The sequence below is a fragment of the Calypte anna genome, chromosome 9 (assembly GCF_003957555.1).
Source record: "Calypte anna isolate BGI_N300 chromosome 9, bCalAnn1_v1.p, whole genome shotgun sequence".
In the NCBI taxonomy this organism is placed as follows: Eukaryota; Metazoa; Chordata; class Aves; order Apodiformes; family Trochilidae; genus Calypte; species Calypte anna.
Window position 1 is genome coordinate 18,631,505 of NC_044255.1, and position 16,438 is coordinate 18,647,942.

The 16,438-nt window shown below is 43.3% G+C and overlaps 1 protein-coding gene across 1 annotated transcript in view; it reads right to left on the reverse strand.

Moving 5' to 3' along the window:
• Nucleotides 1-9,056: 9,056 nt before the first annotated feature.
• KCNMB2 (potassium calcium-activated channel subfamily M regulatory beta subunit 2) overlaps nt 9,057-16,438 on the reverse strand; it is a 44,461-nt gene continuing 37,079 nt past the window's right edge. Inside the window, exons 5-6 of the mRNA XM_008497731.2 lie at nt 15,553-15,748; nt 9,057-10,220 (exon numbers count right to left, since the gene is read on the reverse strand). Of these exons, the coding sequence (XP_008495953.2) occupies nt 9,936-10,220; nt 15,553-15,748 (481 nt within the window). The 3' untranslated portion in view covers nt 9,057-9,935. The remainder of the gene's footprint in view (nt 10,221-15,552; nt 15,749-16,438) is intronic.

The following is a 16,438-nucleotide window of genomic DNA, read 5'->3' on the forward strand; positions in this document are numbered from 1 at the left end:
ATAGTGAGGATGCTGTTATCAGTGCTTGTTCTTTACAAGGCATGGGCAAACTCATGCTGACTGCTCTTGGCAGGCACACAATTAACCTTGCTAATCAGCAGCTTTCCAATGAAGGAACTGCACTGCTCTGGCAGGGAATTAATTTTTTACTTTGGGTTGATTGAGATTCATGTACTTCAATATTTTAGCATTCGTCTGCTAACTTACTGGATCTGGCTGGAGCAGAAGGGATTTTTTTTTTTTTTTTCCTCTGCCAGAACAAGGCAGAATTGCTCTGTGGAAGCAGATATCTCTCTGTAAATCCGGTCTGGCCAGGGAGCTGCTGGAATCCTTAGTAGCACTGAAGGAAATACAGGGAAAGGAGTAAAAATCTCCAGGGGAAAAAGCATCAAGTGAGCCAAAGCAGCACAGAAATATAGAATGCAAAGTAGGATTTTGTGGAGCCCTGGAGGTTGGCTGTGCTGTGCTGCCAGGTGGTCCCATGGGCTCCAGTCTGATGTGAGTCCTGCTACTTGTGTAGTAATTTAAAACACAAGATAAATGGAGTTGGAGAGTGCTAGTGTCTGTCCCAAATGCACAGAGCAGGGTGGAGAAGCTTGGGCTTCAGTTACTCCCTGCCAAAAATAGTGTATGGAGGTGTGGATGGTGTCTGGTGAACCTCTTGGCAGGACCAGCCCTGGGGTACACCCTCTGCCAGCAGGAAAGCTGTTGGACTGTGGTGGATGTTTGCATTTAAAAGGAAAACTTATCCCAATATATGATGCATTAAACTTGGATCTTCTTGTTACTTATTTTTTCAGAAAGCACCCTGCAGAGGAAACTTCTTTTTGCTGCATCATAATTATCTGAAAGGCTAATTGCAGACCTGAATTTTGCTCATTCAAGCCACCTTCCAGAAGCACCAGTGAGTCTCCAAATCCGGGTAAGAAGGACATTCCTATGGGTATTTATAGGTATTTACATATAGAAAATACCTACAGGTATTTTTCCCTAGCTGAATTTATCAGTTTAAACAGCTTAATTATAAAGCCAGCAAGAAGTCCTTAAGGGTACTGACTTTCATCACTGATGAGGAGATTAATATTGTACAAACAGATCCCAGTGATATGACAAATAGCATTGAAAATAGACCCAAACATAAAAAGGAAAGAAAAAATGTTAATCCAACCAAGTCTGGCATGACAGCATAGCCTGGTATACCTTGGGTGTGCCCTTGGCTGCTGGGTTAAAATTGTTTCTGTGTGGCTGGTGGATCATAAAGAGGTTTTGTGGAAGTACCCTGTGCAGTTTCCATCCTGCAGGGACTTGGCCCTGGGGAAAAGCTTCCAGAGAAGGGTTCTTTTATATGTAGAGTTTGGGGTTGTGGGTTTTTTTGTTTATATAATTGTCATCTTGTTTTACATAATTTAACAGCATCAGGGCAGGACGTTTTTTTCTGAGGCTGGAAAGAGCTGTCAGATTAGCTTCTTAAACAGGTGAGGTAGCAGAGGGGAAGGGCTGTGGTGTGTATTTCATAATGTAACACAGAAGAGGATGAACCCTCCCATGGATGGTGGGTGTGAGAGGAAAGGCTTGTGAGCTTAGGACAGTGGTTATGGCATTGCCATGCTCTAAGCAAGCCACAATAAGTGGAGGATAAATATCACCAAAATATCTGCACTACAGATGCAGAAGAAATGGAATAACTATTTGAGACTTGGTGCCATGTGCCTGATGCCATGCCCAGGGCGGTCTGCTACCTCCTGTCCTGCTCTTGGCATAAGGTGTGAGAGCTTTGAGGGTTATCTCAGGCATGGAGCAGCAGAGTTTGGGGAGCTGGGGATGGGATTCACCACAGCAGAAGGTTTAGTGGCCAACAACTGCATGGGATGTCTCTGGATGCTCTTTCCTCACAGTTTCCTTTGGGAGCTTTGAATGATTTGTGGTAATAGGTCCCCAGCAAGCTGCTGGTGGTGATGGCCACCACCAAAGTCAAAGCACCGGGGACACCAAAGTTCTTTGCCCAAACATCTGGATTTGAGTTACTGCTGACCCAGTTTACACAGCTCTGACAATAGGAAGTGGATGACATTTTGGTTTTACTTCTGCCTTACTGCATGTGTTGACCAGCATGGCCAAGTCCTCACCTGGAGAGCTGCCAGAAGGGGTGAAAGGGGACTCCAAAATGGTATGAGGGAACAATTTCCTGGATCATTAATTTGCTATTTGTGGCCAGAATGTTATTGGCTTGAGATGAAGGACTGCCAAAGGCATCTGCAGTCCCAGGTTTCCACTGCTGTTTTATCCTCTTAAGGTGAATGCTCAGCAGCACAGAGCTAGTGGAAAATAGGGAACAGTGAGAGCCTCAAATTCTTCTGCACAGACCTGCAGGGACTCAGGAACAGGCACTACTTTCTGCAGTGCCTCACTCCTGACCCCTGGTTCAGCATTAGCCCACTGGGCAGAGATATTGTGTAAAGACCTTTTTTTTTTTTTTTTTTTTTTTTTTTGACAGAGAAGGATCTGAATTCTCTCTAATGTTGTTTCTAAATTTGAGACTCCCTAGCAGAAGGAAAGCCTCCTGGATATCTCTACCTGGTGTCTTCTATAGGATGGTTTGAGATTTGTGCAGATTTGCTGCTGGAGAATGTATTTTCTTTCCACATGAATCCACTTGTTGGGCTGCTCTTGAATCTTCATTTGTTTGAAATCATCAGAGGTTTGGCTGCTGACTTTAGTGCACCAGGGTCAGATGTCCAGACTGGACATTCTCGTACTTTAGAAATTTTTCTTCCTTTTTTTAGTTTTGCTACAGAATACTCAAAATTTCTAGCATTTGGTTCAGCGGGACAAATAAGTGTATGTTCATGGTGAAGCAGAGATTTGTGAAGGACCCCATGCTGTGCCCATGAGATGAGTTCTTGGGTGTTTTTTATGAAGAGGAGATGCCACCAGGAGCTTTGTGGCCTCAGACTTGCCTTTGGGCACATCTTCAGGGACAGGTCTGGCAGCAGTAGCCAGACCAAGGGTTGTGTCTGGTGTGTCCCAGTTAGACCACAACACCCTGCTGCCTGTGCAGAATGAGGCCCCTGAAAATTTTGTCCTTGGAAATCCCCAGGGTGGAAACAAATTATCCTCATTTCTCTCCTGCTTTACTTGTGTTTGCTCTCTCTGTCTTTGGGCTTTCCCACTCCTTCTTGGAGAGTGTTTAACAAGGTAGACACCTTGGACTATGTGGGCTTTCCCATGACAGTTTATATCCGATGAAGTAACACCCTTTGCAACACACATGTCTTGCCCTGTGATTTCTGTGGTGTGGGAGATAATGTGTAATGCTTGGAGCCTGAGACCCAGCAACTCCTCCTCACAGAGGTGGGAGCCAGCATGGGGGAAAAGTGCTGCTGGTTATCCTTACATACTTTCCTACCTGTCTTTAAGCATATGGCAAAGTGGTGCCAAGGAAGCTGCAAGGAATTACACCACAACTCCTCTGTGCTGAGTTTTGCAGCCGTCTGCAGTGCTAGCAAACTCCTGTCATATTGTTCAGCTGTCCTGCTGTATTAATGGCTTTGAACTCCTGCTTGTAAGGGGAGTGATTAAGGTGTTGCTGCTTACTCATCAGGCTTTGCTTCCTACTGAATCTGTGATGAATATAACAGCTTATGTGTGTGGTGATTAAAACCCCAAGTTCCACATGGAGGGGTTTCAAAGGGCTCTCCCTTCATGCCCACTTGGTTTTGGGTCTGGAGCTGCCCAGCAGTCTCTAGCACAAGAGATCCTTTGCTTGTCATCTGGAGTTAAGTGTGTGGGTGGCTGGATATTATGAAGTGTTTTTGTAATGGGATACAGGACACTAACTCCAGTTATGCAAAAAAATAGCCAGGTTGGAGACTTTTAGGAGAGAGATGACAATTTCCCACATGAAATGCTACCACATGGTATATTGGAAAATTTACCCTAGGAGACATTGAACATTTTAGCCTGAGCTGTGTGGAAAGCATGTTCTTAACACTTGACTGTTTTTCCTATCTGGTGTATATGATGAAAAATAAAAAGCTTCAAAATTTTCTGCAAACTGAAAGAAAAAAAAGAAGTTGGGTCAATATAAAAAGAGTTCAATGGGATAGTGACAGATCACTCCATTCAAGGTGAAATTTTGTGTAGTTTTCTGTGCTCTTCTGCCTGGGAATGAGCATGCTTTAATATTGCTGGACATAGAGTTTGCAGAGCATTTTAGAAGGAGCACCTCTTATTCTCTATATTACTGTAAAATCTCTAGTCTCTGAAATATGCTAAGTTCTCACATGAATAAATGTAGTTCAGTTAAAAATACATATTAATCTAACTCCCTGCACAAAAATGGGGAACTTAAAAAAAATAGATGGGCTTATATAGAGGTTTCTGCTAATTTTAAAGCATTTTTCAGTTTTGGAGGAGTTCAACTCACTTGAAAAAGCTTGGTGTGAATTCACCTGGCAGCATTTCCCATCTTTTTTCCAGACCATTTCTAAAGGATGAACAAGTCCTTTTTGTGAAGTGAGGTTTGTTTTACATGCAGCAGCGTCAGGATGGGGCTTGTCAGGGGACTGGCACATGGTCAGAGGACAAAAACGTGAGAGGATGTAGCCTGGAAGAGATGATGCACAGCCAAGGACTGCTGGCTGTGTTCTTGGGTTGAAAATGACCTGTTGAGTTCACTCACCCAGCCATACCAGCTATGGGGTCTGCCCACTGGGACCTCCCTAGTTAACAATAGCTCAAACAGCTGAGTGGTCAGGTCATGCAATCCCGTTTTGTGTTAAAAAACAACATAAAAGGTGGTTTGGTTTCAAATGCACAGAGTATGCACAAACTGCCCCCTGGAGCAGCAGCATCTTCTGCAGGGATGTCTGCACCCAGGAGAGGAGCTGATTGATGTCTGGCAGCTGCTGCCCCACACAGGTGATGGTCATGGATCAGTGCTCCCATCCTCTTTCCTGGTGCCTCCTGCTCTGAGGCACTTAACCTCTTTGAGGTTGGTTCTGTCCTTTGCTTTACTCATGGTAATGGTCAGTGCTGTTCTCTGAGGTGATGATCAGCTGAATCTGTCTGGAGCCCAACTTGGGCTGCTGCTGGCTATGTCTGTGTTGATTGATTCTGCTCCTCACTGATGAGTGAGAAAAATATAAGAAAGGAAGCATGCTGCTGGACAGCCCCCAAAAATAATGTTCAAAACATTCTGTGAACCAAACAATTGCAGATAGCTTTTTTTCCCATGTCAGAGGAGCTACTACATTTTTCAAGCTTTCCTAGTAAGAAATCTACCTGGATTTTTAAAGGCAACATCAACTGAAACTGAAAAATGGAAGCATCTTGTTTTCAAAACACTGAAACAAAATAATTGATGTTTACCCCTGCTTTTCACTCTTCCCCGCTCAACAAAAGAATTTGGCAAGGTTTGTATCCAGTTTTGAGATGCTTGGGTACACCACAAACTCCTGGTTTCTTTCTGAAAAATTGAGTGCTGGGAAGTGACAAGTGTTCAGTGGAGCAGAAAAATTGATTTTTTTTTTTTTTCCCCAGTTCTTTGATAGATGATGAGCAGTACAGCAGCTAATGGAGAGCTAATGCTACTTAGATTCAGAGTTTATGCAAAAAATTAGATTACTGCAAAGATACTGGTTCAATCCACTTGAATGGCTGCAGCTATTTTAATAAGGGCATGACTGTAAGAGAAGGAAAATTAGCTAACCAATTTTTAAGGTGCTGTTAACCCCGAAATTGTCATTCCCTCTAAAGGTTATGGCAATGCAGTTGTATTGCTGTAGGTCATAGGTTTTATAGTCACATAGATGCAGGACTGTGCTTGGTTTACATCAGTCTTACATTGAACTTTTCCTCTGTGACTGGTGATGAGAATGGAGATGAGGCCACAAAGCCAGCAGCATCCCCAGTCTTACCTTGGGACTTGTTCCCCTCTTGTCCCTTGTGTTTGAAATCACTCTCCTTTCTGTATTCAGCTCAAGCTGGAGCTGGGAATGCTAGCACACTGGGTACATTTTGAGATAAAATGGCACCTCCTCAATTAGGAAATCTAAACTAAAATGAGCTCTCCCTTGTCCAGGATGGTGACATTTAGTAAGCTGGCTGCAAGATGCCAAGTTTCAGAGTATTACAGCAGGGATATTCACATTTCAGCTACAGATTTACATATTCCAGAATAGAAATAAGACCTGACATAAATAAACTAATTGAGAAAATAAGTATTAAAAGGCCATGTGAATTTGGCACCTGCAATACTTGTGCATGCTTTAAACACCACAAGGATTCCTCTTGTAGCTTTGTAATGCTGCTCTTTTCATAACCTGTGTTTCCATTTGGGGGGTTTTGCAGCACTGATGCTGAATGCCCTGCCTGGACATCAGGAGGTGGAGTGTTTGTGCTTGAAAGAATCGAGACCTGTCTTAGAAACACAATATATTTGGCTTATCACTGAGTTTCACTACTGTGTTTCTCTTTCATTAGAGCTGCCTGCAGGAACATCAGGAGATAATTGTGATATTAAAATAGACATAGGGAAAGGAATAGCACAAGATAATATCCCCTCTGAAACACTACCTTGCTTTTTGGGGCAGCAGGAGTCGTCAAAATCTTGACACTTCAGCAGGGTATGAACTTTGCCAGGCACAGTTCCCTTTAGAATTATTGTTTTACCTCATCCTCTGATTCCTCAAGTTGTTTTGCTATCCACCAGATCTCTCCCTTAATGTCAACACAATGATTATAGACTGCAACAGTGTCAAGATGTTTCACCCACAGGAGGGCTGGTGAAATGTTTATGGCCCAACCTGTTGAAAGCTGTGCTTGATGTGGAAATGTCAGGAACAATCATCTTTCCTGCCACCAGAACCAAGAGGAGCAAACACAAGTGCTTAAAATGTCACACACACAAAACCAAAGAGCTATTTAATCACAGGCTGTGGAAATTGTCACATAAATGGCCAGCACTGGTGTCAGTAATGGTGATGAAAAACCACCACAGCTTTTTGCTAGAGAGGCTGTGTACCATTTCTGATTTGTGAACCACAGTTGGCAGCGTGGTCCTTCCTTCAGCATTGGTAACTGAGCTGATGGTGGAGAGATGGAAAAAAGGATCTGAGGATGGCAAAAGCAGCCACAGACCAAACCTTTCTGCTTAAAGGGCAACCAACTTTGTTAAGGATGAAAATGTGCCCTGGGAGACACCTGGACTCTCTAAAAATGGGTCTAGATGCTTCCTTGGATGTGGGGGTCTCGCCTCCATCACTCTTGGTGAAAACTGCAGAATAAGGTTCTGTAACAATGTTGAGCACCTGGAGCCCCTTGTGTCATGGGCACAGACAAGGAATCCCTATATCTACATGCCTGTGCAGTGGAGGGGTGGGGGACCATAACAGTGGGACTCAGGTCCCCCATCTCTTTCTCCATCCATGCTGTCACCAAGGGTGTCACGCTCTCTGGTGGCGGATGAATAGTTGGGTGAAGGTTGCTGTCAGGATGTAGATACAAAGGTGGTATGCACAGACAGTGCAAAGCAACCGATGGAGACAAGCTGTTTGTCATACAAACCGTGGGATAAACATAGTCCTGAGCTATGCTAGATAAGCATGGAACTTCCTGAATATGCAGCCCCCTGATTGTGAGATTGTCTTGAAGGGATTAGTGATATAGATAAGGTGCGATTTCTTTCCTTGGGTAAATCACCATTGTAAAATAGTGGGATAAGAAAAGGTATATAACTGCATGTAAGGATACGAATAAACGGATTTAGTTTGCATCAAACTGTTGTCCCCGTCCTTGCTGCGGCATCAGTCCACTGAAGACTTTGTGACTCCAGTCTCACTGATGCTGAGGGTGTCCTGAGCCACTGATGATGGTTTCTGTGAACTCCACAGACTGATCAAAACAACAGTTTAGTGAAGAAACCTTTACAAATTCCCTGGTTGCTTCAGCACTCCTCATTTTTTGGTGATAGAAGCTGCTACTAAGAAAAGTCAGACGAAACAAGCCAGATTTGAAGGCAGAAGATATTGAAATCTGGGAGATTTAGTTTCATATTTTTATTACGTGTTTTTGGAGCCCTGATTAAACCCCCACCCTCCAGGAATTTATTTACCTAAGGAAAATTAAAGTACTGATTACAAGATTGCAGGTTCATTTGCACTGCTGAAAACTTTTTTTTTTACAGCTCATGTTACACTTGCATGACTTGTAAAGTTTTGTAACATCTTAATTTTTAATGCTATGTTGCCAAAAGGTACTTACATAGAAATGAAGCAGGCAGAGTATTTGTTTTGCAGTCCTTTTGAGGGGGGAAAAAAATGTTGGTTTCCTGGTTTGAATAGGCCTGTAAATGGTTTCCTTGAGTTATTGGATAGTGAGTTCACAGGGTGCTCACAGGAGCTGCCTTGCATTTGTTTGTCCTTCAGGCTGAGTGCAAAGTGAGAAACTGTGAGAGGTGTCTTTAAAATATAACACACAAAGAAATGTTTTCTACAGGGGGATAAAGAGAAATTATGCGGGAATCGTGACTATAGTTTGCATGAAATTATACTGGCAAGGTCCCCATGGTAAATACTTGACAGATTGGACAATATCTTTGCCTATGAGATCCTCAGTGTTGCCAATAAATCATTGCATCTGGGCCTTTTAAAATCGTAATTCAAGTCAGCTAGCACTGTATACTGAGTTAAGGTCAGGAAAGATTTCCGAATGTATCAAGATGATTATCTAACAATTCATTTAATAGAGCCATGGAATTGGATGAGATTTTTCTCAATTCTGATGTCACAACAACAGTGACCTTTGACTAAAACAACAACATGAATATTGTATAAGATCCTGCAGTGCTGCTCCTCCATATTATATGGTAATATCCAAGGATGAAGGTTATAAATACATGAGTTATACTGTTGACTTTCCAGTTGGTAAAAACAAGAAAAAAACCCATAATCAGGTTCCAATACACAACTAGATATAATATAGCTTCTTCTTTATATATATATATATCTGTATATATATCAAGTAAAAAAATCTAAAATAGTTGGAAGTAAAAAATGAAAAAATAGCAGATTGTGTTATTTTTTTCTTTACAGTGATATGGTAGCAAATACAAGACAAATGAGTCATAAACCTTTACTTAAGGTATTCTGGTCCCATCTCCATCAATAGGGCTCGGAATGAAATAGCAAATGGAAAAGGTGATTTTTTTTTGGCTACAGCTTCTGCAAGTGACAAAGATGATGTTGATAAGACAGAAGGAAACTATAACACTAAGTAAAATAAAACTACGAAGTATTTTCCAAAAGACCTTAAATACTCTAGGGTAAAATTTACTTCTGAACTGGGAGATCAAACACAAAGCATCACAATGTCCTGCTTAGACTGAAAATACTGAAATACTCTATGCTTATCCTGGCCTCAATACATCCCTTTTGTGCCATCTTGCCATGAAAGCCTCTTATCAAATCTTTTTTTTTTTCTTTTTCCCCTCCTGTAACCAACAATAAATAAGCAAAGCCACAAATCTATTGAATGGACTGAGCCAGATGTGAGATCTCAGTGATGTGCAAGAGGTTGGCTGCCTTTTGTCCAGTGGTGAATTTCCCCCAGAATCCTTTACATTAAGAATGTCAAGTGAGTAAGCCTGGCAAATGGTCACACTGAGCCCTATTTTGGCTGTAGAAGAGAAAGTAGTACTAGTGTCAGCATAAAACAAGATCATATAGACAGTCAACACAAAACAGTATTTTTTCAGTTGTCTGCATAATTATAACATCATGTTTGCATATAGAACAGCTTTTGCATTATTGCTCTACTTATAAGAATATAGTAAGGAACTTATAACAGACTTGCACATTACAAACTTAAGGTTCTTTGGTGAAGAATGAGAAAACAGTATTTTCGCTGCACGGAAATTCAGAGAAGTTTTTTTGTTTTTATCTGCTGATCCTTTGGATGCTCTCACAGATGAGGGAAAGGTACTGAGTCAGCTTTACCATTGCAACGATGGCCACTCCCCCAATCATCATGCAGGTGGGCCAGAAGAGGGAGTGGAACAGCACATTGGAGCTGTACAGTTTGGTTAATATCACATTCTTCTGAACACCTTCAGGGTCATAGAAGCAGGAGAAGCGTTGGTACTTTCTGAAGTTTTCCATCACAACGTTCACCAGTGACATGGACTCCTCGTAATTCTTTCCACACTTGGGTATGTAGGAACACTGGGAAGAAATTAGAGGGAGAAAAAATGCATCCCCAAACCAAATATAATGTCTGTTTTCAGGTGGCAAGCAGAAAAATCTCAGAATGATTATGCTTTTCGTAATAAGAATGGAAAACTATTAAACTAATAATAAATTTATCAGACAAAATTCAATATTTTCAACATCTATGTAATCTCCCATTGGAGTACCTCCAAGTGCTGTACAAACATTAATGCTTTAATCTACACAGTGGCCTCGTGAGATAGGTGAATAAATTATTATTTCTAATTTACACATGCAAAAATGGAACTGATGAAGTACCTCTTCATCCTAAGTGGCACGCATATGCTGCTGGTTAGATGGGTAATAGACTCTCTGTAAACACAAATCTGGTAGTTTAAATCTCACTTGGATCAGATCAAAGTGATGGTGGTGGGCTCAGGAGTTCACCCACAGAGGAGAAGGCTGCTGAGACACCTTTATACAAATGTTCCCATAATGTAATGAGAGTGAGTTTTATGAGGAAAAAAGACATTTTGAATCAAATTATTGGACCCAGGGCTTTTGATTGGAATTGTTTTAGTGTATATACTTTATAAATGTTCCTCTATTCTTTTTCATGACTAGGCTGTGACTCTTTTGTAATATACTTCCATAGATCCCTAGTCCTAATAATGATCAGAGGATTAACCTTCTAATAGGATTTGATTGATTCATTGGCAAGTTTATTAGCAGAGAATATGGTTTTAAGCACCCCAGAAAGATTTTCTGGCATTAGCAGACTGGAGCATTAAAGACAGTGCGTGGCAGTGATGCCATTATGAATATTTCATAGAGCTCTAGAAATTAAAGATGGAAAATATCAGAGCAGTAATATATCATCCATCTTCCTGCTGGTGCAGGGCTGCTCCCTCCAGGATATTCCCTTGCACTCTGCCCAGCTTTGCCTTAAATGTCCAAAGCCAGAAGCCCTTTTCCAGTGCCTATGGCTTTTTAATAGATCATAATATATTAAGTTGGAGAAATTTTTCCGTCATTTCCTTTTACTAAATGATGTTCTTTCACAGTCATAACAGCAGTACCTATAGCTCAGATAGTTTTCTTGGTTGTTGCTTTCTTCTTCTTGCAAGTTTGGTGCTATGCATCTTTGTTTCTTGAAGATCCAGCTGTTACTATCCTGAGTGAGGAGATTAAATGGGGGCTTGGACACTCTTGCCAAAGTCTGGCCCTCCCCTCTTGTTGGAAAACAGCAGGCACATAAAAGCCCAAATTATTACAGATTACAGTACTTCAGGTCTGTGGAAATATCCCCGGAGTGCAGCAGGGGGAGGCCTGGCTTCCTGCAGTCAGTATTCTCCAAGATTCTCCCAAGGGTACCTGGTACTGCAGTAGAACTTAAGCTGTTGCCTCCTACACCTGATGGCAGAGCCACCATCAGTGTTGGGCTGCCTGTGCCCAGAGGGTCTGGGAGGATGAAGCTCTGATGTAGAGCTGTGCAAGGGGGGTTGATGTAGTTTGTCTCTCAGCCAGGCTCCTTGTGATGAAAATCTCCAGGCTGCAGTGTCTCAAGCACTCACAAGATTACTCTGCATGCTATCTGCCTTGCTCCAGCTCTCCTGAGCTCCTGGAGACACCCAGGCCTCAGTTTTGAGGAGCTCCTCAGCACAAGGACTCTCTGTGTGCATTGTTGTGGGATGCTCCTGGTCTCCTTTGATGCCTTCACTTCCCCAGCAAGATCCCAGGGATAGCCCAGGGCTGGCTCTGGAATGCTGTGCACAGATCATGGGTAGGTGGACATGGATAACAGGATGTTTTGAGTGTTTTCTTTGGTTCGATCTTAATCTACTTTTCTCCATTGCCTGGTATGGAATTTTTCTAGCCACAATTGTTATGCTGTACCTGTGAAGGCAGACTACTGAATCTGTGCTGTTCTGTTACATCTCTGCATTGCAAAACACTTGAGAATCTGAAAATCTGAAAGTAAACAATATCTGGCTCTCTACCTCAAATGAGGATTCTGTGATATACTGTGAGAAAAAGCAGTTCTTGTGTTACTTGCAATCTGATCACAAGGAGGACATACCAGGCAGTTACAGAGAGAATTTGTTCTTATAATGCCAGCTCAGCTTTTCTATTTAAAGGATGGGATATGTAGCCCGGATGAGCCACCTCTGGTCATGTCCAGTCCAATGCTCTACTCTGTGCAGAATTTCTCAGGGACTTCTTCAGTTGAGTTGTTAATATCTCCAAGGATGGAGATCACACAAATCCTCCAGGAAAGCTGGAGGCAGTTTCATTTAAGACAACAAAGTTACACTGACAACCTGACTGCCAGAGAAGCCCCTGATTCAGGGGCTGTGAAATGCAGGGTTCTTGTCATATGTCTGTGTTGGGGTGTATGTCCCTGTCACACTGAGCTTGGAAGCTGGGGCTGGAAACTTTGATAAGATGTGCTGTGGCAATCTTTGTGAAGAAGTGGTCAGGACATAGTTGTACATCTCTTTTGGAAAGTGCAACAGGTTTCAGCTGAGGGCTGAAGGAGGAGCTTTGTGTCTGCACTGGGCTGATACTAAATCCTGCAGACTGAATTTCCATCCCCAGCCCAGAAACGGGTCTGCTGGGAACCACTGCTGAACATTGCTGCTCCCCCTAAACAAGGCAAACTCCTCCTGGGTTATAAATACCTGAACCTTTGGTGGGAAACCATGAGATCCCCCATCCTTTGTGAGTATTGGGCAGTTATAGCTGGCAGAACAGTGATTCTGGTGATTAAAGCCTGCTTGTTATCTCACAGAGCATGGATATAAATCAGCGGTCTCTCCGATGACACAAAAAGAATGAAAATGATATAATATGAGATCAAAATGGGGCTTCTAACCACCTCAGCCCTTCCTCAGGGTGACAGCCTGGCTCCATGGTCCAGGCACAAGGGAACACTGGCTGATTTAACTCTGACAGCTGAGAAGGGAAAGTGTAGCTGTGAAAGTGTTTAAACTGCTATGGTTGTAGTATTGATGAGGAGCTGGGCTTGTCTCAAAGGCATAAGTATGCCCAGTGAGAGCAAGGAAAAGCCATGAAAAGCCTTGTGTGCTTTCCTGGCAAAGACTCAAGCATCTTGACTGATATCCATTCACTTCCCACTGATTCCCACCAGAGTCTGACAGCAGCATGGTGTAGATCTCAATATAAACTGTACCTGCTCCTCACCTCACCTTGTGAGCTGACAGCTAGGTTAGACAGTAAGTCTCTGAGATTAATCAGTATTTAAAATCAAAGTGCATTTTGATCCATCTGTCCTAGCTGGGAGGGGAGAGAAGAGAGATAGGCTTGGGATGTTGCTCAGTGTGTGCAGTGAGGGAATGCTGACCTTTTGAAGGTCATTGGTGTTGGCCTCGGAGGGTAAGCACCATTCCCTGCTATGTCTCCAGGGCTCAGTGAGCCAGGGATAGGGTTTTGGTTTGTTTGTTTGGCAAAGAGATAGATAGGAACTGCAGCACTGGGTAGCTGGATGGAGAGAAGGAGGTAGCACACAGCTGGGGCATCACAAACCAGCCATGCTCAGGGCTGCTGGTCCTGCTGTATGGGCATTTCTCCAGCTGGGGGAGAGGGGACACTTGTCCTGGGACTTGGGATGGGTTGTGCTGATCTGAGCTTGGAGGTCCAGCAGACCCCCACCAAGCATGAAAAAGCCAGGTATTTCATGGGCATTGCAAACTTCCATTCAAAAGTGCATTTGGATTCAGGTCACATAGCACACAGTATGTCAGGAAAACCTGGGAATCCTCCTGAGAGCAGAGCTTAACCTGTAAAACAACCTTGGGCAGGAAAAGTATTAACTGTGCGTACATTAAATTAAGAGGAGGTGGTGCCTGGGAGAATTTCAGCGAGCAAAAATCATCAATAACAGAAGGTGGAGATTTATCCTGAATCTCTTGATTTATTTGGATCCACTGGAACACCGAGACTGAGCTGACCTCTTTGAACCTAACTGCAGCATGAGTGTCACTGGATTTTGCTCCTGCCCCAGCAGCAAGTGGGATCTGTCCAGCCACAGGCTTCACAAACAGTGAGTGCCCCCTCTTTGCACCACTGCACCAGAGGGGAAGGCAGTGCTCCTTTCTCCACACTTCAGATCCAGAGGACTTTGTCTTTCAGCCACAGGAGCTAATTATCCAGCAGAATAACCAGCCTGGTGCAAGCACTCTGTGCTTTGACTGATTTTAATATTGCTTCATCTTAATATGCAGAAGTAATTTGGTCTACTGAACTGCTGCCATAAATAGAAACACAATAGGTTATGTTGTCAGCAGCTTGAACAGGGGCTCTGCTGTTATGGGCTGCACTTTGTCAAGTGCCCATAGTTGGGGGTGCAGCAACCTTGGATAACCAAGTAGTTAAAGCAAATCTGGCACTTGAAAGTCTAAGGAATTAGCTGCATCCCTGCAGCTTACAATCTTAAGCACCCAGGGGCTGTAGACAAAGGTGGGAAGAGGGCTATTCCTTAGTGCCATTTTGCCTTGCTATGTGGAGGGAACAAACAGCCAGCTGTGAAGAGGCAGCTGCTTGCCTGGGTGTGCAGCTCAGCTGTGCCTGTGCCTGCTGGGCAGCAGAGCCTCCAGGCAGGAGCCATCTCTATCCCACCTAGACAGTTATGCTGGATTTTGTACTTGCTGAAGCAGAGAGAGGAATTCTGCAAAATTGTTAAAAATCAGTTTTTTTGGTTCACTGTCTGGAATCAGAGAGGTTGTGCAAGAAAGACAGTCTGACTCCTTAGCTTATACATGCCCACAATCAAGGACTCTTTTTTATAATGCTGCTGCTTTTGACTTGATAGTCCCTGATCTGCAAACATTCAGCATTTTTGCAACATCTGCAGGGTGATACCTTGACCCCAGCATCACTTCTGTGAGACACTGGGCCCTTCTCTCTCCCCATTACCTTCCCTGGCCCTGCCATTTCCAGGCTCAGCTCCAGGGATGCTCCATGCACATCACTGGAGTGTTCCCAGGCATGTGGAGCCATGCTTGGGTGGGAAGTGACCTGTCCACAGCTCCATGAGAATATCAGTGTGACAAGTGCTCAATGCTGTGCCTGCCTCTAAACCAATGCTTGCACTGGCAAAGGATGAAGGAAGCTCCAGCCTCCATCCTGCATGGGATGAAGGTAGAAAACTGCTCCCTCTAGAGATGTGAGCTCACTTTGTGCACTGATTTCTGCTTTCTCTGCTCTGTACTTACCAGGGAAGCAGAAGCTGTAAGTCTTATACTGATTTAAACTAAGGAATGGGAATAATAAGGTGAGCAACCCTCCAGAAACTTGTTTAGGAAGAAATTATATTCTGTGCTCCTACCTCAGAATTAATTTTCATTGTTTCCTCAGTGTGGTAGAGCAGAAGCTTCTGGCCAGAAGAGGTGAGATTAACATACACCTGGAGGCAGGGGTACTGAGAGATTTTCCAGCAGTCTGGACCACAGCTAAATGAGCAGTTGAAGGTTTCTGTGATGGATGCATTGAGAAGTGAGCACTGAGCCTCTTCTGTCCAGACACTAAGAATGAAAAAAAGAGATGTTAGAGCATGGCAAGAATGGGTAACAAACACTATACCCTGACGCAGCTTAGACCTTTCATCAGGGATAAAGCAGGGAGCACCTTGTAGGAGACAGGACATGTTTTGGGCTTTGAGGAAAGGATGGACTTCCTCATGTTGCACATTGCAGACAACACATTATTCTGTGGTATGTAAGGTTTGTACTTTGGGAACAAAAAAAGTCCATTCACTTATGCCTGTGTGTAAATGAAAGGGAGATACCGGACTACAATGTTTAAAGACAAAGTCCAGTTCAACTTAAAGTGGAGTCTGACTTTATATTACCAGGGTATTTATATTCATAATCATAAAGGCACAGTACCATGCAAGTGGTACTGCATGAGGCTCCACCTATGGAAAGACTTTTTTTCTAGTGGCAGCTTGCTGGGTTTCTGTAAGTGAAGTCAGTGTCTGTAACTGTTCAGGAGGATTTCAGCTTATCTCCAGCTCACTGGAGGCTAAAATGGGAACGATGGAGCCTGGGCAATGTTCCCTTGGGTTCCTTGCCTGTATTTAAAAATCTCTGGCTGTATTTTCCTTAGGGACAAGAGCAGTGGGAAGGGCAAGATGAGGGCTCTGTGTGAGCCTCTTTATGGGCTGGGGGGAAGGTCTCAGCCAGGGATCCCCCTCAGCCCCCTGGACCCCTCAT